The sequence below is a fragment of the Schistocerca piceifrons genome, chromosome 4, assembly GCF_021461385.2.
Source record: "Schistocerca piceifrons isolate TAMUIC-IGC-003096 chromosome 4, iqSchPice1.1, whole genome shotgun sequence".
Taxonomy (NCBI): domain Eukaryota; kingdom Metazoa; phylum Arthropoda; class Insecta; order Orthoptera; family Acrididae; genus Schistocerca; species Schistocerca piceifrons.
In genome coordinates, this window is record NC_060141.1 from 318,966,587 (window position 1) to 318,992,504 (window position 25,918).

A 25,918-nucleotide genomic window follows, 5' to 3' on the forward strand; every position below is an offset into this window, starting at 1 on the left:
TCTTCTTGTACCTAGCCCAGAACTTGGTCCTTATTTTTCTCACTAGGTTTCCTCATGTTCTAGTAACTTTGGGTGTGTGTGATCTTTGAATGCCTTTATTTTGTATGTATCATCATCATCTAATTTGTTGTTACTGAGATTGGTGTACGTTCATTTCCGACCTGTCCTCCTTTATGTCTTTCATCCAGTTAATCTGGGTTTTGCTGCCTTCCATGTAGTCCATAATTATTTCAGCCACTCTCTCTGGTGCCATTTTTTGACACATTCGCAGATGTCTTTCTTCTTAAAGGATGTAGTTTCTTTTTTAGTTTTTTTCATACAATTCATTACTTGAAATATCCTGACAGATTAAAACTGTTCTGCATAGTTTGTGTGCCAAGACCAGTACACTGAAAGATAAGGTTGCAAGTTCGTATCCCAATTCAAGATACCATTTTAATCTCCCAGGAAATTTCAAAACAGCACACACTCCATTACAGAGTGAAAGATTCATTCAAGAGTTCCTTATCTGGTCATAATTTGTACTCTTCACTGTCTTTCTTAGATCCAAGTATCGGCAAAATATTTGCTGTTCAGCGATGTATAATCAATACACACTTTCAGAATTCATTACAGAATTATGGGGCCTGAGTTTACTGCCAATTGAGATTTTTTACTATATAGGTATTTTGGTGTAAGTGGCATGCTATTTCTATCCCCTCCCCCTGTGTCGTGTCTGTTTTGTTTTGTCAATTATTTCCATCTTTTCATTACATACTTATAATCCCATTCATTAAAAGTCATCTGCCAGTATTACTATATCATCTGTAAAAACCAGAAAGTTGGTTTTTAGTTTAAATCTGTCTAGTGTCATCTCAGTGGCAATATCCCATTTCCTTGTGCAACACCATTTTCAATTAGAAATAGGTGTAACAGTATGCCCATGAAATTCACTTTAAGCTACCTGCCAGTTATAGTTTCTCTGATTAAACTCTTGATTTTTTCAGAAATCCCAACTTCTTCTACTGTATTGATAAAGGCTGGTCTACCAAATGAATCACATACCTCCGGAAATCTACTAATATTATGACTCTGTAGGATAGAGAATAAAATGAATTGTGTTTCCTGCCTGATCTTTCTTCCTTGAATCTAATCTGGTAATTGCCTCGCTCATTTTCTTTCAGATTTTCAATTCTGTTTTGAAATGGCTTAGTAGAACCTTTAATGAAAATGGTAGCAATGAGACTGAACTGTATTTGTGAACATTAGTCTCACCATTTTTGTGCAGTGGGTGAATCACTGTTGTTTCCCATTCATCTGAAATACTCTCTGCCTTCCAGAATGCCTTAAACAGCACTTACTTAGTGTTCCCAAGCATATATAAGTATTTGCATGGCTATCAAATATTTATTGTCCACTTTATTTTTCAGTTGTTTTAAAATCTCTTATTTCTTCTTCATTAGACCGTTTGCTGTCTGGTAGCTTACTCTTGGTTCCTTAAGTTATAGGTTCTTCAGATCTTTACAGTCTGCCAAAAGTTAGCAATTACACTCAGTGCCAGTGAGAAGATTTTTATTTGAAACCTCAAAAAGTAGAATGTATGAGTTGTATCTTGTCAATTTAGTAGTATTTGACAAAAACTGCCTGTGTTAAGGTGTTTTCTCGTAATTAGTTGCAATCCTGCTCCATTATGCCACTGACTGAATCTGGTATTGAGTCGCGTTGCGGCATTTGTCAGTTTTTCAACAGTCCTCCAATGTTCTGAGAAAATCATTTATGTAGGGCGAAAACAGCTGTGGGTCAGGTATTAATCTCGGTGCGACTTCATATTTAATGTTCTTCAATTTGGAATTTAATCTTATGTCTTTGATATAATTTGTTTATTTGAATCCCTACTTTCTATTGTTAAGTTGATTCCATCCAGGCATGTGGAATGTCTTTAATGCTATATTATTTTCTGTTTACTTAGTAGAATGTTAGTACAGAATCGAAGGCCTTGAGAAGGTCAAAGAATGCTAACAGGGTAATTCTTCTTGTTTAGTTCTACCAGAACTGAGTTTGTAAAAACCGTGTATTGCTTTCTGTGTAAGCAAGTCTTAACACAAATCAAAGCTGTTGTCAGAAGACTGTCACAGCAGTAGTTTCATATTTTGCTATTCCACACTGCCCCATACCACAAAAATATGTCAATCAAATAAATATTTTATTTGAGTTTTGAGTATGTACGGAAACTTCTAAAAAATTATTGAGAACATGAAAGGGACAGATCTCTATGGAGGTCAGTTCCTTATCTCCATTTTTCTAAATGGGTATCGGCCCTAGCAATGAAATGCAGCCGGTGGGCACCAACATCCCTGCATACCAGGTGCAGCACTGGGCTGTCTGGAAACCATGAAGTGGACTAGGCCAAGCACCACAATAATGCAACACAGAGGGAAAACTGAGCCGTTGTTAGAAACCATGAGATGAACTAGGCCAAGCACCACAATAATGCAAAACAGAGGGAAAACTGAGCCGTTGAGGGATGAGCCAACCTATTTCCATGCCACCAGGATACAGATTTGTTGCTCTGAATATGGATGGAAACAGCATGTTGGCATAACATGTGGACTGTGAACAATTATAAATAACCATTAATTTTAGCATGGCGATGAGCAATCTAACAGCGCTGTGAAGATGGGATATCCACGATGGACGATATGGAACAGCACGCAGCCACTGCAAGTTCTGGGCTTCCACTGCTGCACCTTCTGCTAGTGCTGCGTCCTCCCCTTTTGTACTTGATACTTTTCCACCAGTGGACTCCCAGCCCAGTCTAGCAGTGGCCCAACACGTGCCCTGGAGGACATCAGAGTGAAACCTGTGAAGTTTGTACAGATCAGGGCAAGAGAAATCTTGCTAATATTGGAGGGCAGGGATAAGTATCGGCATCCACATCTGCCACCACATCTACACTGATACTCCACAGTTCACCTTACGGTGTGTGGCGAAGGGTACCCTGTACCACCGCAGGTCATTTCCTTTCCTGTTCCACTCGCAAATAGAATGAGGAGGAAATTACAGTCTATATGCCTCTATATGAGCCCTGATTTCTTGTATCTTATGGTCCATATGCATAATGTATGTTGGAGGCAACAGAATCATTCTGCAGTCGGCTTCAAATACCAGTTTCCTAAACTTTCTCAATGGCATTCCCCCCTAAAAAATGTTGCCTTCCCATTTGAGTTCCCAAAGCACGTCCGTAACACTTACATGTTGTTCGAACCTACCAGTAACAAATGTAGCAGCCTACCTCTGAATTGCTTCAATGTCTTCCTTTAATCCGACCTGGTACAGATCCTCAACAGTCGAGCAGTACTCCAGAATAGGTCACTCTAGTGTCCTATATGTGGTCTCCTATACAGATGATCCACACTTTCTCCTAATAAATTGAAGTCGGCCATTTGTCTTTCCTACCACAATATTCACATGCTCATTCTGCTTCACAATGCTTTGCAATGTTACACACGAATATTTAAACGGCGTGACTGTGTCAAGCAGGACACAACCAATCCAGTATCTGATCATTATGGGTTCATTTTACCTACTCATCCACATTAACTTACATTTTTCTACATTTAGAGCTAGCTGCCATTCATCACACCAACTAGAAATTTTGTTTAAGTCATCTTGTACCCTCCTGCAGTCACTCAACTTTGACACCTTACCGTACATCACAATATCATCAGCAAACAAGTGCAGGTCACTGCCCACCCTGTCTGACAAATCATTTACGTACACAGAGAATAATAGTGAACCTATCATACTTCCCTGGGGCACTCCTGATGAAAGCCTTGTCTCTGATGAACACTTGCTGTTGAGGACAACATACTGGGTTCTATAACTTAAGAAGTCTTTGAGCCATTCACATATCACTGAACCCATTCCATCTGCTCACAATGGGGCACTGTTTCCAATACTTTCCAGAAACCTAGAAATATGGACTCTACCTGTGGCCCTTCATCTATAGTTCACAGAGCAAGCTGAGTTTCGCACGAGTGATGCTTTCTAAACTCATGCCAATTTGTGGACATAAGCTTCTTGGTCTCAAGAAAATTTATATCATTCGAACTAAGAACATGTTCAAGGCTTCTGCAAAAAACTGATGTTAGAGCTATTGGCCCATAATTTTTCAGGTCTGTCCTTTTGCCCTTCTTATACACAGGAGTCACATATGCTTTGTTCCAGTTGCTTGCATCTTTGTGCTGGGCGAGAGATTAATGATAAATGGCAGCTGAATACGGGACCAATGCTGTAGAGTTCTCTTTGAAAAACCAAAGTGGGATTCAATCCAGACTTGGTGACTTATTTGTTTTCGACTCCTTCAGTTGTTGCTCTATGCCAGGGATGCCTATAACTATGTCACCCATGCGGGAGTCTGTCTGAAAGTCAAACAACTAAATTTTGTACAAGTCTCTTGTGTGAACAATTTCTTGAATGGGAAATTTAAAAATTTTGGTTTTTGCTTTGCTATCTTCAACTGCCACACCAGACTGGTCAACAAGAGACTGGATGGAAGCCTCAGACCCACTTACCTATTTTACATACGGCCAGAATTTTCTCGGATTCTCAGCCAGATCTTTTGCAAGGGTACGACGGTGGTGATAGTTGTATGCTTCATACATAGACCTTTTCACAGACGCGCAAATGCCTACTAATCTTTGCTACTTGTCATTTGCGCATTCTCTTTTGAATCGAGAGTGTAACAGCCTCTGCTTCTTCAGCAGTTTCCAAATCTCTCTATTAAATGCTGATAGATCTTTTCCACCCATAATCCACTTAATAGGCACATAATTCTCCTGACCACAATTTACAATCTAGTTAAACTTTGCCCATAATTCCTCTACATCCATCTTACTGGAACTAAGTGATGTCAATTCACTGTCTAATTGAGATGCTAACAAGTGCTTATCTGCTCTTTCTAGCAGAACACTTTCCTAACCTTCTTAGCTGATTTATTAACTTTCTTAATGGTAGCTGCCATAAAGACATAATATCACTAATCCCTGTTTCTATACCAACATTGTCAGTAAGGTCTAGCTTATTTGTAGCAACAAGATCTAAGATATTTCCAATGAGTGTGGGCTGCCTCACTAGCTGCTCATGACAGTTTTCAAAAAACTGTCTTCAAAAGTACTTTGCATGACCATCTATCCGTACCCCCTGAAATGAATCCATAGACATCCCAGTCAACACTTGGCACGTTAAAGTCACTTCCAACTAGTAACCCATGATCTGGGTACGTACTTGCGACTGATGATAGACATTCTTTGAATGACTCTAGACCTGTCACAGAAGAATTGGGTGGCCGGTAAAAGCATCCATTAATTAACTTGGTTTCACCTAGACCTGTTATTAGTGACCAGATAGCTTCACTGTCACACTCAACTTGCACCTCAACAGAAACAATATTTCTGTCAACTGCAATGAACACTCCCTCTCCTACGGCCCCTAATCTGTCTTTCCAATATATATTTCCATGACTCGCTACATATCTCACAGCTTTTCACTTCTGGTTCGAGGCAGCTATTGGTATCAAGAATAATTTGAGTGTGAGAACTTTCCTGGAGGACAATAAATTCAGGAACTTTGTTACAGTGGTCGTGGCAGTGCAGGAACTTCAACACTGTCAGAGGTAAAACATTACAATCTGCCTGACCCGAGTGATCCAGACTGGCATAGGCACATGTGAAATTCCATTGTACTTAGGCAAAATGCGTGGTCAGGTTTGCTGCATGACATTCTGGAGCCTCAACACTACTTCCAAGTGGGGTTAACCTATATCTATTCCATGTATGACACCACTGTGGGGTAATGAACTGCTATGAGCATGATAGGTTCACAGTGATGAAGAGACTGGAACTGCACAGTAGCGGGTTATTAATTAACAGAACAGCTAGTGACATTATGGGACTGATATTCTACCTATCAGCTTCTATTACAAGACTCACTAGACTGAACATAACACAGCCAAAGCTGGGCTGGCCACTGAAACTCTTGGGAGTGTTCTCATTAACACCTTGAAACCCAACCTAATACTCTACCTGGGCAGACCTGATGCTACAGCATATTGGGCAGTACTGGAAGAAACAATGTGTTGTGGTGAACTTGAATGACACAATATGTGGCACCATAGCGGCTCTGACTCATATTGTGCAGCCTGCATCCACACGAGGTGGAGAACCACCCCACCTAGAGCACCTCCTCCCAGGTATTCAGTTCCCAGTGGACTGAATCACCAACCATGTACAAGTGACAAGAAAGGGAAACAGAGAGAGTGAATATTGTTGTGTTTGTGAATATTATAATATGAATAGTGTTAAGAAATGAATTCCCTAGTATTTAAGATGTCGCAAAGCACTACTGCTCTGGGCTCAAAGGCTGTGATTATGCAACATGAGGAGTGATGTCATGATGACACAATTAAGATTGAGACAATAGTATTGTAAGTTATTTAGTAAAAATTGCATAAGAAACTGCATGCCTGAGACAGCAAATGTAAAACATGTAAACTAATAGTTGCACAGAAAGACATGATAATTGTGGAGCCAAAGTGCTAAACCTACAGAATAAATTCACAGTCTCTGAACTTGGTAGTTCAAGCCACCTAGCAACTAAGAGAAAAGAGTGTAACAAATTATATACTGTATCCACGTATTCCGAATCGTGTTGCACACCAGTCCAGGTTAGAGACCTGAGGGTCAGGTCTTCAGACAGAGGAGGTAATGTAATGCTGCCATTATTTTTTAGCCATTACCACAGAAACTAGTAGTTTAGCCAGTGGGCACTACAATGCCGGCATGCCAGTTGCAGCATCAGGGCTGTTTAGACAGCATGAGGCAAACTAGGTCAAGCACCACTATCATGCAACACAGCTGGAAAGCACAGCTCTTGTCGCGTGAGCTAAATGGTTTTCACACCATCAGGCCACAGATTCGTTGTTCTGGACGTAACTGGAAACAGTACGTCAGCTTAACATGTGGGCTGTGAATGAGTATAAATAACCATTAATTTTAGCATAGGTAGGGAACCGTCTAATAGCACCAACAGGGATGCAGTGTCAATCTGGAGAACAGGGCGATACAGGACAGCACACGGTTGCTACTAGTTTGGGCATCCACTGCCGCACCTTCTGCAAATGTCAAGTCCTCCCTCCCATACTTGGTACTTCTCCACTAGTGGGCTGCCTCCTGGCCCACTCCAACAGCGGCCAGAATCTTATCCTGGAGGATAGTAGAATGAGACCCGGTCAGTACAGCCACCCATCCCTCCATGCTGGGTGGGTGCCTAGGCATCATGTGCCATCACTTGCTGGGGCAAGTTCCACCATCAGAAGTTGGCGTGTATGCTTCTGGAGACAGTATTCTCGGCCACCAATGTCACAGTAAGGTAGCTGTCAGCTTGCTGCTGTCATTTGCTGTCCTCACCTTGTGCTGCATGGGGGCGTGGCTGTCGCTTCCACTAAGACACTACCAGGGTAGTGCTAATGAAATGTTTTAACTTTTGATGTTCTCTTAGCCACCAAAGGCCTGCAGCCATGGCCTCGCTATACCGCCATGGCCCAATTCCGTGCATTAGTAGTTTTACACGTGGACCACTTCAGGAAATACACCCTGACTAACTGACTTTTGGAAGTGCAACTCAAAGGGATTTAAAATTTGAACTGATGAAACTGATGTTTGCAGTGCCTGCAAAAAGATACCTAATGGATATCCTTTCAATAGTTCCCATGTTTTGATCTAGTGTTAGGAACAGTTTACTGAATTTAGTGGCCAATAGTTTGTCTTGCAGCTACTGCCATCATGGAGTTGAATATCAGATGATTTACTTAATTTCTCTGTTTCATCCTTAAAAATCTCTAAAAAGTCCATTTAAGAACATTAATTCTTTGGCAACAGTTAGTATATGAAAATTGTTGACTCCATTTCAGACTTTTTGTCCCTCTCTACAAGTTACAAGGCTTCTCCCCTACCAAACCAAAGACTTCTACATCTGTTCAATCCTGCACTGCCCAATTGATTTCCCTAAAATGAAACATGTAATATTATTTTCAGTTTCAATGTAGGACTGAACAATAAATAAAAAGAAGAAGAAAAGAAAAGAAAGATCATTAGCCTGAACAAAACCTCAGATTGGAGAGTGGGAAGGGGTGTATAAGGACTTCAGTTAGTTCTGTCCTTTTCAAGGAACCCATTAAATAATTTGCTTTAAGTGACTTAAAAAAGAAGTGGAAAAGCTAAATCTGTGTAACCAGACAAGTGATCTGAGCCCTGCTCCAGCCAAATACAAGTCTGCTGTCTTAACCACTGCACCATATTGCTCAATATGGGCATTATATAATCTCTATAGTATAATCTCTTCTAACTGCATTTAACAGAAATAAAATTATGATACTATGTGAAAAAATATTTTCCTGGTCCATATTTTTGTTATAAAACAAAAATGTTCTAGCAAGGATATACTTGTGTAATACAAATTAAATCAAAAGTTTTATATTCTCTACCTTTGGAATCACAACTTTGGTACTTACTACAGATGTTATGATATGGTGTGATGATGAGAGTGGTACTTCTTTTTTGTTTCCTGCTCGCACAGGTAGTTTGTTTTCTTTATATGAGTCAAGCATTATGTAAATTATTGCTAATACTGCAGCAAATACTAGAACATAAAGAAGGCTTCTCTGGAATCTTGACAGCTGGTTCCATGCCTGTAAAAATTACAAGAGCACAATGATAGATTTCTTCAACTTAAGATTACTTCATCTAATTAGTACACTTGATTTTCCTCTTTCTTCTTCCTCTGTGTATGGGAAGTATGCAGGTGACAGTGAGCTTACTGAAAATGGAGTAATAGTTCATTGCGACATATGTGGATAGTTCACTGTAACATAGGTGGTAGTAAGAATAGGGCATGCCTGGATCTTGAAATTTTCTTGGCCTATTGATACTATGATTTGGAAATGCAGCCAGTTTTCATTTACTTTCCACCACAATATTCAATTGGCAATTGTTAGTCACAATCAGGTGAGCCATCAAAATTTGACATATACCTTCCAAGCAACATTATTTTTTGTATTCAATGAATGGCACATGGTATATATTTCACTCATGCCATTATCTTTGTAACAAGAGTATTAGCACTCCTCTCCAGCACAGACTGTAAAGATGCGAAACTCTGCTTCCTGGTAAGTTACAATGAATAAAAGGAAAAACCATAAAAACTGTATTGAAGAAACTATTCCAGTATTCCATTAGATTAGTTTAAGAAAACCACAGAGAAAGAGATGAAGATAGGTAGACTGAGATTTTAGCTTTGCCATTGTTGACAAAGGCAAATTCCTTAGTACTGTGCATCAACTGAGGAATTAGTGTTTTAATGTTCTTAGTTAACATCATGGTCAACATGTTACATATACATACCTACACATATGCTCCAAGCTTCTCAAAATTAAAATGATTAAAATGAGTTACCCTCTTATGATTCATAAGAAAGCACTACACCTGAAACCTCAGTATCGAAGTTTTGACAATTTTTAAAAATGGCATTACATCACAAATGTTTCAGAGCACCCATTGTCTTGCTTCCTCTTACACAACTGAAGTGTTGCACACAGTGACAATCAGGTCAGTATCTTTTTCACTTGTAATGGTTTTACTTTCTCACATGTGTTACCACATACTTATGAAGTGCGCATCAATACTTACATTGCACACTGAAGATCAAATGCAAGATTTTTCCATGAAAGACGTAATCTGATACTCAAATCATTCATGATTTCTGTAATTAGCAAACTTCTAGGATAATTTCTTCAATCAGCCTTGGACAACTTGTTTCTTCATGCTAGGTAACCAAATTAGTGCACTATGATAAAAACCACATCATATCCTACGGGAATTTAGAGGAATATACATAACTTTTAGCAATGGTAAGGTTTAGAAATGTGATCACTAGTGTTCTGATAGATATTTTGAATAGGCCTGTCATCATATCGATAATGCCTTTAAGTGCTTTAAGTGTCTACACAATTTTCACCATAAGATGTGGAAGGTGTTCCTCAGGGTGGTGTATTGGTTTTAAACGTGTTCTTAACATATATATCACTCAATGACTTTCCACATACAGTATAAGATATGGAGAAAGAAACCTCTTTGCTAATGATAGCAACATCATAGTCACTGATAAAACATGTATGTAATAAATTAACACTGAAGATAAAGCAACTTTGTCACTTTAAGCTTAGATGATAAATATATAGATTGCATAGCAAACAAAAAGTTTTTAGAGATACACTCAATTCTTAGCTATGGGGTTCTTTTCCGGGGATCAAAGGCACAAAACATGGGCATGGTTCTTAAACTGCACAAAAGGGTAATAAGAATATAACGGGAAATTGTAGTCACATACATTGTAAAGAGGAGTAGCATCACCATCGTCTCAGTCCAGGAGTCATCAGTGGGTGTCTTAGTGTGAGTGGCAGTGAAGAGCAGAACAGATTTAAGTAGCAAGTGACCAGAAATAGCTCCGGAGTCATCAGCAGATGTCCTCAGTTTGTGGGCAGTGAAGAAGAAAACTGTGATAGGCTGAATAACCTGGTCTTCTACTGATTGTTCACATTGTTCTCACAAAGTATTTTGAAGGTGTGATTCACTGTCTACTTCGGGTACTCCCTGAAATATCGCACGAGAATGATACAAAGATCCGATTATTCAATGTGTCAACATTTTTCTGGGATAGCCTGAAGAGTTACATAATAAAACTGTGGTTTATACTGCAAGTTACATGAAACAATTTGTGTGTAAATAAAGGAACATTATGCATTACAGAATTACTGAATGGGGCAATGTAAGTGTTAGGATACTGACCTCATATTGGGGATGATGGAGATGCTCTATCTGGCCATCTTGATTTGAGTTTTTGGAGGTTTCCCCAGATCAGGTCACTAAGGTAAATGCCAGGATGGTTCCTTAATCGACCACCTGTCCTTTCCCATTAGGCTACCAGTCCTAAACTCTTAAAGCATGTTATGTATGTTGTGGGTTGTATTTTGGCCCAATAATTAGCACTGTAGTAACTTCATAAATCCTATATCATTGAGGGGTCGACAGAAGCGTCCGATCCAACGCGTCGGCTTTGACCCGTGACGTAAGAGTGTTGTCATGTGTGACGTCATGACGGCGCGGAGTTTGGTTTGAGTGTGGCTGTCTCCAGTTCTGTTTTATCTTATTTTATTTACTTTTCTGATCTGTTCGTTCTATCCCGTGAGATTTTTTTTTAAAAAAGACAAAAAACACTAATCAGCTACTGAAGCATCTTTATCTTCTATGGGTTGCAGGGGTTATGACCCCTGGGGACGTGGGTGGGTATTTATGCATGGCTGTCTTCACTTACACGTTGTAGCTACGCAAGGCGTCTAAATTTGTTTGTATTTAGTTTGCCCCCCACCCAAAACACCCCATTTCCCGCGCTTGTCCCATTAGTGTCATTAGGCTTCTTGTGGAAAGTGTGTGTGTGTGTGTGTGTGTGTGTGTGTGTGTGTGTGTGTGTGTGTGTGTGTGTGTGTGTGTGTTTTTGTTTCCGCCATATTTGTGACGTCATGGGTCAAAGCAGACGGGTTGGATCGGACGCTTCCGTATTTCCTCATTGAGATATGATCCTTGGATGAATGAGTTAATAAATAAATAATAAAGATTAGGGTTTAATGCTCCCTGGATGATGTCATTAGAGATAAATTACTTGCTGGGACAGGACAATGATAGAAATGATAATCTGTCGGGTTCTTCTCAAAGCAATCATTCTGCCATATGCCTAAAACGATTATGGAAATTTCATAAAATCTAAATTTAGAGGGTGAGATGGAGATTTTATGCTATGTCCTCTCAAATATCAAACCAGTGCAACAACCAGACAAAGACCAAAGAACTGCAGTTATTTACGTTAACTTACATGATTTGACCCCAGGCATGTATGACTATGAATACCCTTCAAGCCTAACACAGCAAACAGAAAAATAAATATTTATGAAAGAAGTACTGATTACAATTAATCTGAAACAAATTTAGGATGAAAGAAATAATGAATGAATACAATCACTTTGTATCTATGTATGAACAGTTTCTGTTTGGAAATATGTTACATACAGTACTAACCATTCATTTGAAATACTGCCCAAACATTATGGGTATTAATATACTCACATCAAATGTATGTTCTCAGGATCCAAGGTCAGCTAATGGGTAAAAATGAGAGATTCAACCAAAAGATGTAAGGCCTCTTTTCCCCCTGATAAAAGTCTTAGTTGTAATTAACAGCACCCATGAATTGATCAGTGATAAGATGTCTTTCCTTTGAAGATTCTTCAATAAAGAACAAAACACTTTTGATTTACAATGTGCAAGTTTTATAGAGTATGTGAAAGTGGATCACCTATCAATCAAGAATCCAAACAGTAGCTTTTGTCATAGTTATGGCACCAGAGTATGTTTCTTTGTGCTGCAATTGATGAAATCTTCAATATTTTCCTTCTACTGAGGAATCCAAAAGAACAAGGTTGGCAGAAATTGCATGCAGCTATGATTTTAAGCTAAAAATGTTTTATTTTACCCACTATGCACACACTAATGTTTTTGAATGTACAATGCAGTAATATTTTCTGCTGGTTTTATATTTGCCTTAGCTACATACTTCATTTCTATGTTCACATGAAGCCATTGTTTTAGATCACTACCTTCAACAGAATATGTGTTTACAAATTAACATAACACAGCTGCACACAAATGGGCAGTCCTAAAACTTTGCTTCCTGAAAGCAAATGCTGCACAACAGTCTACTAATAACAACTGAACATTTAAATTAATTTGTGGTTGAGTAATGTCGAAAACAAAAGGTCACTTTCTCAGCATTCACTAATCAAAGCTCAGTCTTTTCCAAAGTTATACACATTGAAGTGACAATTTTCTTGATGTATTTTCTCTAATGATTTATTTTTCCTCAAAGAAAACACAAATCATGTGAGCTTTAGGTCCTTTATTACAATCAAAGAATTTCTTCCCCTGCTTCACATTTCATTTCCTGTAACTCTCAAAAGTTCTTTAGTTCTACACGACACATGCTACATTTACAACCAAAGTATTCGAAATAATAAAAGAGAGATGACACATGGAACTAAAAGTCATATTTAAAAAATTAAATAAAAAAAAATGCTCTGACTTGTGTCTCGGCCATACACTTCTTAAAGATACTCCAACTGGCTAATAACTGAAGTATAAATGTGTTTCAAATCTTTCTATGATTTAGGTGCTATAAGGTGGTTGGTGTCAATGACATATTCTGACAGATCTGCTGTCGCCATACAGCACCGATACTTCCATTCTCATCATTTGTGTACCCTGAAAAGCGAAACAGTACTTTGCCTTGGGTCAGAGTCAACACTGTGCCACATCGTGACATCAATGGTAATTTTCCTTCGGACTCGCCGGAATAACATTACTTTATTTTCTCTTTTCCTAGTGAAGCTAGTTTTACGGATTGTAACATTTCCTAATGAAGCTAGTTTTACTGTTTGTAACACTTGCTTGGCGTCACACAGGAAAAAAACGACTGTTCATTTAGCAGAGTTTTACTCTTTACGAAATTCATTTACGTAATTACTTTTTGTGTTGCAATGCTTTCGAGTACAAACGCCTATTAATTCATTTTCTTAAAACCAAATATGATTGTAGGCCTACGTGCAACTCATTTAATAATAGCTTTGTACTAACCCTCCACAGACTCCGCCTCTGCCATTCCTTATTTTTCACAAATTCTCTTGTGTCGCTAGGCAAATTCAGTGATATGAAGTCTTTCCTTCTGTTACCTAGCATAATAAAATGTTGACATACACTTTGACACGACTTCGCATTCGGTAAATACTGATTGTAACAGAGCCATGCGGTAGCTAACACGCAAGGCTTCTGCAGACTCCAACTCTCACGTCATCCCTGCTCTCTAAAAGTAAATACATTTACAAACATTTCGTGGACATCACCTTCCCCCTACGTCCCACATTACCCACGTCAACACCGACATTTTCGCATCACCGAGTACCAACTGCACACAATAAAAACCTCCACAGTTCCCTTCACCCTTGTACTTAAGCCCCGAGGTGGCACTGCTTCTACTCATTTATATCTGAGCCAATTGAAATTCTAAGTTATAGTACTGGCCACAGTCTCTGTGGTACTGACACTAAATAGCCACAGAACATTTTGTGTCACTAAATTTAATTAATTCCAGCAGTTTACAAGACAAGTAACTTAACTAACTTCTGTAATATAGACCAACTAGGGTACATAATTGTAACATCATTCTTTGCGTTCCCTGGAATTCTTCTGATAATTACAAGTCGGTTTCGCACTTTTATAGCACTTTGAGGTCCAAGTTTTCTTCTAATGAGCAGTATTAACGATGCTGTATATGTTTTTAACAAACTTTGTTTCCCGGGTTTAAACTAGAAACGACTCTGAACATTCTACTATCGATCATTCGATATCACTTGTTCGATGAGATTTGTATGTCAACAATGAACAAACTGTGTTTGAAGTGCCTGCAAGGGATTGTGGTTGTCTCAGTCAGTCTTGAGTCTAGTATGACTTCATCATCAGGTATACCGGATAAATTATGGCAGCCTCCGTACGCCGTCCTCGAAACAACGTAAGTTTAATTATTAAATGCTCTCCGAAACCGAGGATGCAAATGTCATCATGTATGCTGATGAGACATTTCAAATATCTAGTGATAGCAACGAGAGTGAACAAGAGAAAAATGCTTGCTCTTAATATAGAAAATGTAAACTATTATTTCAACATTAAAAATTTTGGTCGTAAATGGATCAAAACCTCCCCCCCATGAACCATGGACCTTGCCGTTGGTGGGGAGGCTTGCGTGCCTCAGCGATACAGATAGCCGTACCGTAGGTGCAACCACAACGGAGGGATATCTGTTGAGAGGCCAGACAAAAGTGTGGTTCCTGAAGAGGGGCAGCAGCCTTTTCAGTAGTTGCAAGGGCAACAGTCTGGATGATTGACTGATTTGGCCTTGTAACAATAACAAAAACGGCCTTGCTGTGCTGGTACTGCGAACGGCTGAAAGCAAGGGGAAACTACAGCCGTAATTTTTCCCGAGGGCATGCAGCTTTGCAGCTTTACTGTATGATTACATGATGATGGCGTCCTCTTGGGTAAAATATTCCGGAGGTAAAATAGTCCCCCATTCGGATCTCCGGGCGGGGACTACTCAAGAGGATGTCGTTATCAGGAGAAAGAAAACTGGCATTCTACGGATCGGAGCGTGGAATGTCAGATCCCTTAATCGGGCAGGTAGGTTAGAAAATTTAAAAAGGGAAATGGATAGGTTGAAGTTAGATATAGTGGGAATTAGTGAAGTTCGGTGGCAGGAGGAACAAGACTTCTGGTCAGGTGACTACAGGGTTATAAACACAAAATCAAATAGGGGTAATGCAGGAGTAGGTTTAATAATGAATAGGAAAATAGGAATGCGGGTAAGCTACTACAAACAGCATAGTGAACGCATTATTGTGGCCAAGATAGATACGAAGCCCACACCTACTACAGTAGTACAAGTTTATATGCCAACTAGCTCTGCAGATGACGAAGAAATTGAAGAAATGTATGATGAAATAAAAGAAATTATTCAGATTGTGAAGGGAGACGAAAATTTAATAGTCATGGGTGACTGGAATTCGAGTGTAGGAAAAGGGAGAGAAGGAAACATAGTAGGTGAATATGGATTGGGGGACAGAAATGAAAGAGGAAGCCGCCTGGTAGAATTTTGCACAGAGCACAACATAATCATAACTAACACTTGGTTTAAGAATCATGAAAGAAGGTTGTATACATGGAAGAACCCTGGAGATACTAAAAGGTATCAGATAGATTATACACTCCTGGAAATGGAAAAAAGAACGCATTGACACTGGTGTGTCAGACCCACCATACTTGCTCCGGACACTGCGAGAGGGCTGTACAAGCAATGATCACACGCACGGCACAGCGGACACACCAGGAACCACGGTGTTGGCCGTCGAATGGCGCTAGCTGCGCAGCGTTTGTGCACCGCTGCCGTCAGTGTCAGCCAGTTTGCCGTGGCATACGGAGCTCCATCGCAGTCTTTAACACTGGTAGCATGCCGCGACAGCATGGACGTGAACCGTATGTGCAGTTGACGGACTTTGAGCGAGGGCGTATAGTGGGCATGCGGGAGGCCGGGTGGACGTACCGCCGAATTGCTCAACACGTGGGGCGTGAGGTCTCCACAGTACGTCGATGTTGTCGCCAGTGGTCGGCGGAAGGTGCACGTGCCCGTCGACCTGGGACCGGACCGCAGCGACGCACGGATGCACGCCAAGACCGTAGGATCCTACGCAGTGCCGTAGGGGACCGCACCGCCACTTCCCAGCAAATTAGGGACACTGTTGCTCCTGGGGTATCGGCGAGGACCATTCGCAAACGTCTCCATGAAGCTGGGCTACGGTCCCGCACACTGTTAGGCCGTCTTCTGCTCACGCCCCAATATCGTGCAGCCCGCCTCCAGTGGTGTCGCGACAGGCGTGAATGGAGGGACGAATGGAGACGTGTCGTCTTCAGCGATGAGAGTCGCTTCTGCCTTGGTGCCAATGATGGTCGTATGCGTGTTTGGCACCGTGCAGGTGAGCGCCACAATCAGGACTGCATACGACCGAGGCACACAGGGCCAACACCCGGCATCATGGTGTGGGGAGCGATCTCCTACACTGGCCGTACACCACTGGTGATCGTCGAGGGGACACTGAATAGTGCACGGTACATCCAAACCGTCATCGAACCCATCGTTCTACCATTCCTAGACCGGCAAGGGAACTTGCTGTTCCAACAGGACAATGCACATCCGCATGTATCCCGTGCCACCCAACGTGCTCTAGAAGGTGTAAGTCAACTAACCTGGCCAGCAAGATCTCCGGATCTGTCCCCCATTGAGCATGTTTGGGACTGGATGAAGCGTCGTCTCACGTGGTCTGCACGTCCAGCACGAACGCTGGTCCAACTGAGGCGCCAGGTGGAAATGGCATGGCAAGCCGTTCCACAGGACTACATCCAGCATCTCTACGATTGTCTCCATGGGAGAATAGCAGCCTGCATTGCTGCGAAAGGTGGATATACACTGTACTAGTGCCGACATTGTGCATGGTCTGTTGCCTGTGTCTATGTGCCTGTGGTTCTGTCAGTGTGATCATGTGATGTATCTGACCCCAGGAATGTGTCAATAAAGTTCCCCCTTCCTGGGACAATGAATTCACGGTGTTCTTATTTCAATTTCCAGGAGTGTATAATGGTAAGACAGAGATTTAGGAACCAGGTTTTAAATTGTAAGACATTTCCAGGGGCAGATGTGGACTCTGACCACAATCTATTGGTTATGACCTGTAGATTAAAACTGAAGAAACTGCAAAAAGGTGGGAATTTAAGGAGATGGGACCTGGATAAACTAAAAGAACCAGAGGTTGTACAGAGATTCAGGGAGAGCATAAGGGAGCAATTGACAGGAATGGGGGAAATAAATACAGTAGAAGAAGAATGGGTAGCTTTGAGGGATGAAGTAGTGAAGGCAGCAGAGGATCAAGTAGGTAAAAAGACGAGGGCTAGTAGAAATCCTTGGGTAACAGAAGAAATATTGAATTTAATTGATGAAAGGAGAAAATATAAAAATGCAGTAAGTGAAACAGGCAAAAAGGAATACAAACGTCTCAAAAATGAGATCGACAGGAAGTGCAAAATGGCTAAGCAGGGATGGCTAGAGGACAAATGTAAGGATGTAGAGGCCTATGTCACTAGGGGTAAGATAGATACTGCCTACAGGAAAATTAAAGAGACCTTTGGAGATAAGAGAACGACTTGTATGAATATCAAGAGCTCAGATGGAAACCCAGTTCTAAGCAAAGAAGGGAAAGCAGAAAGGTGGAAGGAGTATATAGAGGGTCTATACAAGGGCGATGTACTTGAGGACAATATTATGGAAATGGAAGAGGATGTAGATGAAGATGAAATGGGAGATACGATACTGCGTGAAGAGTTTGACAGAGCACTGAAAGACCTGAGTCGAAACAAGGCCCCCGGAGTAGACAATATTCCATTGGAACTACTGACGGCCTTGGGAGAGCCAGTCCTGACAAAACTCTACCATCTGGTGAGCAAGATGTATGAAACAGGCGAAATACCCTCAGACTTCAAGAAGAATATAATAATTCCAATCCCAAAGAAAGCAGGTGTTGACAGATGTGAAATTTACCGAACTATCAGCTTAATAAGTCACAGCTGCAAAATACTAACACGAATTCTTTACAGACGAATGGAAAAACTAGTAGAAGCCAACCTCGGGGAAGATCAGTTTGGATTCCGTAGAAACACTGGAACACGTGAGGCAATACTGACCTTACGACTTATCTTAGAAGAAAGATTAAGGAAAGCCAAACCTACGTTTCTAGCATTTGTAGACTTAGAGAAAGCTTTTGACAATGTTGACTGGAATACTCTCTTTCAAATTCTAAAGGTGGCAGGGGTAAAATACAGGGAGCGAAAGGCTATTTACAATTTGTACAGAAACCAGATAGCAGTTATAAGAGTCGAGGGACATGAAAGGGAAGCAGTGGCTGGGAAGGTAGTAAGACAGGGTTGTAGCCTCTCCCCGATGTTGTTCAATCTGTATATTGAGCAAGCAGTAAAGGAAACAAAAGAAAAATTCGGAGTAGGTATTAAAATTCATGGAGAAGAAATAAAAACTTTGAGGTTCGCCGATGACATTGTAATTATGTCAGAGACAGCAAAGGACTTGGAAGAGCAGTTGAATGGAATGGATAGTGTCTTGAAAGGAGGATATAAGATGAACATCAACAAAAGCAAAACAAGGATAATGGAATGTAGTCTAATTAAGTCGGGTGATGCTGAGGGAATTAGATTAGGAAATGGGGCACTTAAAGTAGTAAAGGAGTTTTGCTATTTGGGGAGCAAAATAACTGATGATGGTCGAAGTAGAGAGGATATAAAATGTAGGCTGGCAATGGCAAAGAAAGCGTTTCTGAAGAAGAGAAATTTGTTAACATCCAGTATTGATTTAAGTGTCAGGAAGTCATTTCTGAAAGTATTCGTATGGAGTGTAGCCATGTATGGAAGTGAAACATGGACGATAAATAGTTTGGACAAGAAGAGAATAGAAGCTTTCGAAATGTGGTGCTACAGAAGAATGCAGAAGATTAGATGGGTAGATCACATAACTAATGAGGAAGTATTGAATAGGATTGGGGAGAAGAGAAGTTTGTGGCACAACTTGACCAGTAGAAGGGATCGGTTGGTAGGACATGTTCTGAGGCATCAAGGGATCACCAATTTAGTATTGGAGGGCAGCGTGGAGGGTAAAAATCGTAGAGGGAGGCCAAGAGATGAATACACTAAGCAGATTCAGAAGGATGTAGGTTGCAGTAGGTACTGGGAGATGAAAAAGCTTGCACAGGATAGAGTAGCATGGAGAGCTGCATCAAACCAGTCTGAGGACTGAAGACCACAACAACAACAACAACAACAACAACAACATGGATCAAAAACAATGTTCATGCAGGTTCATTTCAGCAGACATGTTCGCCTGAAAATATCAGCCTTAAAATTGGGAACACAAACTTACCGGTATGCCAGACAAACACTTTCAAGGTCTTGGGTGTGATAGTAGACAAGTACTTACCTTGGAAAAATCACGTAGATAATATATGTCCAACAATTAACTCAAATGTATTCCTGATGAGGAAGATGTGTAGCTCAGTAAATGAGACATATTAATGTACTAAGTATGCACTATGGTCTCATATACCCATTCTTGACATATTGTCCACCAATTTGGGGAGATGTTGCCAACATTCACATAAAAAGAGAAAGAGAGAGAATGACTCTTGTTTTCGACATGGATAGTGCAAGATTGAAAATTATTGATCTGGCAGTTATGGACTATAAAGTTGGTAACGCACATATTTCTTGTATTGTGTGTCTCTTGGAATGTGACACGATTTCTTGGGATATTGCTTCATATTCCAAGGTTGTGGTTTGTTTGTGAGTTGGTAAAGCCATTGAATGTGTTTGGGGGGAAAACTGGCTGTGCTGGGGGCTAATCTCTAGTGCAGCCTAGCGATTGTTTTGAAAACTTTGTGTAGTATTTTCAAAATGTCTCTATTTCCGAGGTTGGGATTATGTAGGGCCATAAGAGTGCAGTTTAAATTTTGCAGAATGTTCTGTTTTATATGACAACATTCTGTGTAATCTATTCCATTATGTTGCCATGTAATTTCATACACTCCACATCTTGGCTACTGTTATCGAACACTACTTTTTCATTGGTTCTACCATCTTATCAGCATTCACTGTGCGAGTAGTTACCTACTGCAGCACTCAGAAAGTGAAGCCACTGGCACTGTAAGTGCACTTTTCCCTTTATGTTTTTTTCTGTATTTAAATATTGCCGTTGTTAGCAGACAAAGCATATACCTGCTCTGTATTGAAATAAATTTACTGAAGTAGCATTTGGGCACATAAGGGTCACTACCCTCAAACCCTAGCCCGTTACATAAACGTCAGCCCTACTGCATGTGAACAGGAACACATCCAGTGTGCTACAGGATAACTTGCATGCAGTGAAATGTTTAAATGTGACCTATTATCTACAGAACAACACATGGATACATGAAAAGAGCACAAAAAATGAATACCTCCGATGATGTACAGCATGAACAGGTGAAACATGAAAAATAAAACTTTCAGTGGAAAAAGGTGGACTTTTTTCTTATCCACACCGCACAATTTACAACTTTATTTAAATTTTCAAAAATCTAAAATTTTGTGCTTCACAAAATGCAAAAAATCTCCTTTCGTATTACTACAGTAACAATGATTAGATTAGATTAGATTCACTTAAATTCCAATTGATCCATAGTGAGGAGGTCCTCCACAGTGTAGAACATGTCAGAAAAACAATAATACATGACAAATACTTCCAACTGAAACAAATAAGCTAATGTACCTTCCACAGGTAATCAGTGGAATGATCATCATTTTTTTTATGAACACTATATCAGAGAATTATTTTACAAACACTCATTTACTAAGACTGAATTAATGCACTGAATTTAAAATTAAAAAAAAATTTTTTCCCACACACACACACACACACACACACACACACACACACACACACACACACACACAAATCAGTTGGTTCTACTGAGAAATTCATCAATGAAGTAGAAGGAGTTGGCTACCAATAAATCCTTTGGGCTTCTCTTAAACTGAATTTCATTCGTTGTTAAGCTTTTTATGGCTGCTGGCAAGTTATTGAAAATGTGTTTTCCTGAATAATGCACACCTTTTTGTACAAGAGTAAGTCACTGTAAATCCTTGTGAAGATTATTCTTATTTCTAGTATTGATTCCATGAATTGAATTGAGCTGTTGGTTTGAAAAAGTGATATATTTTTAATGACAAATTTCATTAAGGAATAAATATATTGGGAAGCAGTAGTTAGTATCCCTAGTTCCCTAAACAGGCTTCTGCAGGATGTTCTTGAGCTCCCAACACATAGCCTATAACTCTTATTGCACATTTTTTGCCCAGAAAACTTTAGCTTGGCTTGATGAATTGCCCCAAAAAATAATCCCATATGACATTATGGAATGAAAGTAAGCATACTATGCCAGCTTTTTCATTTTTATATCCCCTATGTCTGACACAATTTGCATTGCAAATAGAGATTTGTTAAGACGCTTCAGCAGTTCTGTGGTGTGCTCCTCCCAGCTGAATTTATTATCAAGCTGTAATCCCAAGAATTTAGCACTGTCCACCTCTTCTATCTTGTCATCGTATGTTAGACGTATATCGTGGGACATCTCTTAGAAGTTCTGAACTGCATGTAGTGTGTTTTTTCAAAATTTAGTGACAAAGAATTGGCTAGGAACCAGTGATTAACGTCCACAAATATTTTATTAGCCAATCTTTCTAATACTACACTGATTTGCTATTTATTGCAATGTATCATTGGCAAACAAAACAAGCTTGGCATCTAGTAATGTTACTGATGAAAGGTCATTGATATACACAAAAAAAAGTAAGGGCCCTAAGATGGAACTTTGTGGGACCCCACATGTAATTAGTTCCCAGTTGGATGATGCCTGATAGCATAATGCATGTCTCTTTCCTAATAACACCCTTTGTTTCCTGCCAGAGATATAAGATTTGAACCATTTTGCAGCATTTCCTGTTACACCATAATATTCTGATTTAATTAAAAGGATATTGTGATTTACACAGTGAAATCCCTTTGGCAGATCACAAAATATTCCTGTTGCCTGCAATTTTTTGTGTAATGAATTAGACCTAAGTAAATTTTCACTGCAAGTGTAGATAGCCGTCTCCATATCAGAACCCTTTAGAAATCCAAACTGTGACTTCGGCAGTATGTTATTTGTGATAAGATGGTTATAAAGCCGAATGTACATTACCATTTTTAAAATTTTTGAGAATGCTGGCAAAAGTGAAATTGGATGGTAATTTGATGCTATTTCTTTATCTCCCTTCTTAAACAGTGGCTTAAGTTTAGCATATTTCAACCATTCAGGAAATATTCCACTGATAAACGACTGGTTACACAGATAGCTTAATATGCTACTTAACTCAGAATCACATTCTTTAATTAACGTTGTTGGTATTTCATCATACCCACTAGATGGTTTTGATTTTAAAGATTTTATGATGAACATGTGAAAATTACCGAACTATCAGTTTAATAAGTCACAGCAGCAAAATACTAACGCGAATTCTTTACAAACGAATGGAAAAACTGGTAGAAGCGGACCTCGGGGAAGATCAGTTTGGATTCCGTAGAAATGTTGGAACATGTGAGGCAATACTAACCTTACGACTTATCTTAGAAGAAAGATTAAGAAAAGGCAAACCTACGTTTCTAGCATTTGTAGACTTACAGAAAGCTTTTGACAATGTTAACTGGAATACTCTCTTTCAAATTCTGAAGGTGGCAAGGGTAAAATACAGGGAGCGAAAGGCTATTTACAATTTGTACAGAAACCAGATAGCAGTTATAAGAGTCGAGGGACATGAAAGGGAAGCAGTGGTTGGGAAAGGAGTGACACATGGTTGTAGCCTCTCCCCGTTGTTATTCAATCTGTATATTGAGCAAGAAGTAAAGGAAAAAAAAGAAAAATTCGGAGTAGGTATTAAAATTCATGGAGAAGAAGTAAAAACTTTGAGGTTCGCCGATGACATTGTAATTCTATCAGAGACAGCAAAGGACTTGGAAGAGCAGTTGAACGGAATGGACAGTGTCTTGAAAGGAGGATATAAGATGAACATCAACAAAAGAAAAACGAGAATAATGGAATGTAGTCAAATTAAATCGGGTGATGCTGAGGGAATTAGATTAGGAAATGAGACAGTTTAAGTAGTAAAGGAGTTTGGCTATTTGGGGAGCAAAATAACTGATGATGGTCGAAGTAGAGAGGATATAAAATGTAGACTGGCAATGGCAAGGAAAGCGTTTCTGAAGAAGAGAAATTTGTTAACATCGAGTATAGATTTAAGTGTCAGGAAGTCGTTTCTGAAAGTATTCGTATGGAGTGTAGCCATGTATGGAAGTGAAACATGGACGATAACTAGTTTGGACAAGAAGAGAAAAGAAGCTTTCGAAATGTGGTGCTACAGAAGAATGCTGAAGATAAGGTGGGTAGATCACATATCTAATGAGGAGGTATTGAATAGGATTGGGGAGAAGAGAAGTTTGTGGTACAACTTGACTAGAAGAAAGGATCGGTTGGCAGGACACGTTTTGAGGCATCAAGGGATCACAAATTTAGCATTGGAGGGCAGCGTGGAGGGTAAAAATCGTAGAGGGAGACCAGGAGATGAATACACTAAGCAAATTCAGAAGGATCTAGGTTGCAGTAGGTACTGGGAGATGAAGAAGCTTGCACAGGATAGAGTCGCATGGAGAGCTGCATCAAACCAGTCTCAGGACTGAAGACGACAACAACAACAATGATGAACATTATTTCTGCTGGGGTTGCCAGTCAATGAACTAAAAATGTGTTCCACTGCTTCAGTATCTTCCTTTGATATACAGTGATGCCTTCCTGTTGAAACAATAGGAACTGGAGCACTTACAGTCTCCAAAACAGTGTGAACAGGAAGTGAGCACTGATGGCATTGTTGCTGTCCTTCAGCAGGAAATCTATATTCAGCAGCTGGGCCATGTGGTAACATAAAGTTCACTACAGTTCCATTTAACTCATAACTGGTGTCAGTAATCTCTGCAATCCACTAGTCAGAGTCATACACACATGCCACAAACATCCCCCTTCTCAGGTTGGGAATCTGAATATTATCCTGCTGTTTCTGAGGTATTTGCCAAACGAATGAAATTTCTTCTTTCTTGCTCTTCAACTTGCATGCAGTATGAGTTCGTCCATCGCTTTGTCCAAGAATGTGTCTTCTGAATTCCTTTCACAGGAGTAGTTTGTTTGGACCATTCTTCTTTTTTCTGCTCACAGAATTCTTTGATTTCCTCTTTGGACAAAAGAATGACGGCTGTGGATGTGTAACATTTCACGACTCTTGTAAAATCCTGAGTATTCTGAATTTCAGCTATATTTGGTGTGGAAAAATTATGTTTTGTAGCATGGTGCTTCAGCAAGCCTCCTACACCATCACAAGGCGCTTCCTGTGACCAGTAGCACTGTATACCCAGTCAGTTGGCACAAGCGACTTAATCAATTCAAACAGCTTTTAAAAATTTTTTAAATGACTGGGAGCACCATCAGAAATAATGATGATCTTTTTCTCCCCTGTTTGCATTTGAAGAATTTTGCACAATGCTAGCAAATCATTTGCTGAGTCATGTCCTGCGTCATCATTTATAGTTGCAACACTTGTGGTCTTGCTTTGAAAATGTCACCCCTGTAAAAATTGAAACCTGGTCATTACTCCAATGATATCCTTGTACTTCTTATGGGAGAGTTACAAACAATTCCTCAGCAAAATCACATTGAAACACTAAACATAGTTCTTCAGCCTGTACACACCCTTTCACTTCTGCAATATGTTGTTGTTGTTGCAATTTCTTCAGATGATAGTGTGTTACTGCTTTCACTGACCAGTTACCAATTTCTTCAATGAAACTGTCAAAGTAACAGTTTTCTTAATTAGTTTATTTTCCTCTCGTGTTGTATATGTAATGTCTGCGGAGTTATCTGCTATGCCTTCCAGGCCAAGTGTCTGTAAAGACAGTCCTCTCTTTCCAGGGCAGTCACCACATTCTTGAAACAAACAAGTCTCTCGCTACGTTACAGACCACTAATGATGTCACACGCCCAACCAAGGCGTCGTATATCATGTGCTCCAGAAAGTTCTTCAAAGTTACCACACAAAGCTCAAAATTCGTGCAGTACACACATAAACAGACATCTCTAGGTGTGGGTGTGAAACTATCCACGTAGGTTGTAGTGCATAAAATTTTGGTCTTCCAATATGTAAAGTTGTATAGTTGCTCTCATAAACTGCAAAAGTTTCTTTAATACTGCGAGTCATGTACCTCTTCACTTTCACAACTATTTGACCTTTAACTGTTACAGATATATGGTCCTTTTTGTTGGCACCCTGACGAGAACAGTCCCATATATCTTCCAGATAAAATGACTGCACTATTTGAAGTTGAACTGCTTCTTCAGGATGACCATAATAGGGATTTGGTCTTCCAAAGACTCCGTTTACAGACTGTTATAACGTCAGGTTGAACACATATATTTCAAAACGACACAACACATCTAAGT

The 25,918-nt window shown here is 39.8% G+C and overlaps 2 protein-coding genes across 3 annotated transcripts in view; one reads left to right on the forward strand and one right to left on the reverse strand.

Moving 5' to 3' along the window:
• The window catches only part of LOC124796472 (endoplasmic reticulum mannosyl-oligosaccharide 1,2-alpha-mannosidase), a 118,587-nt gene extending 104,250 nt beyond the window's left edge, over nucleotides 1-14,337 (reverse strand). Inside the window, exons 1-2 of one of the 2 annotated variants that reach the window (XM_047260700.1) lie at nucleotides 14,319-14,337; nucleotides 8,549-8,725 (exon numbers count right to left, since the gene is read on the reverse strand). In XM_047260700.1, coding sequence (XP_047116656.1) covers nucleotides 8,549-8,644 — 96 coding nt within the window. In that variant the 5' untranslated portion in view covers nucleotides 8,645-8,725; nucleotides 14,319-14,337. Of the gene's footprint in view, nucleotides 1-8,548; nucleotides 8,726-13,775; nucleotides 14,143-14,318 lie in introns of those variants that run through there. The other variant, XM_047260698.1, reaches the window with a different exon arrangement.
• Nucleotides 14,338-14,555: 218 nt separating this feature from the next.
• Nucleotides 14,556-25,918, forward strand: part of LOC124796473 (peptidyl-prolyl cis-trans isomerase-like 1) — a 112,385-nt gene continuing 101,022 nt past the window's right edge. The window contains exon 1 of the mRNA XM_047260701.1: nucleotides 14,556-14,706. Within this exon, the coding sequence (XP_047116657.1) occupies nucleotides 14,567-14,706 (140 nt within the window). The 5' untranslated portion in view covers nucleotides 14,556-14,566. The remainder of the gene's footprint in view (nucleotides 14,707-25,918) is intronic.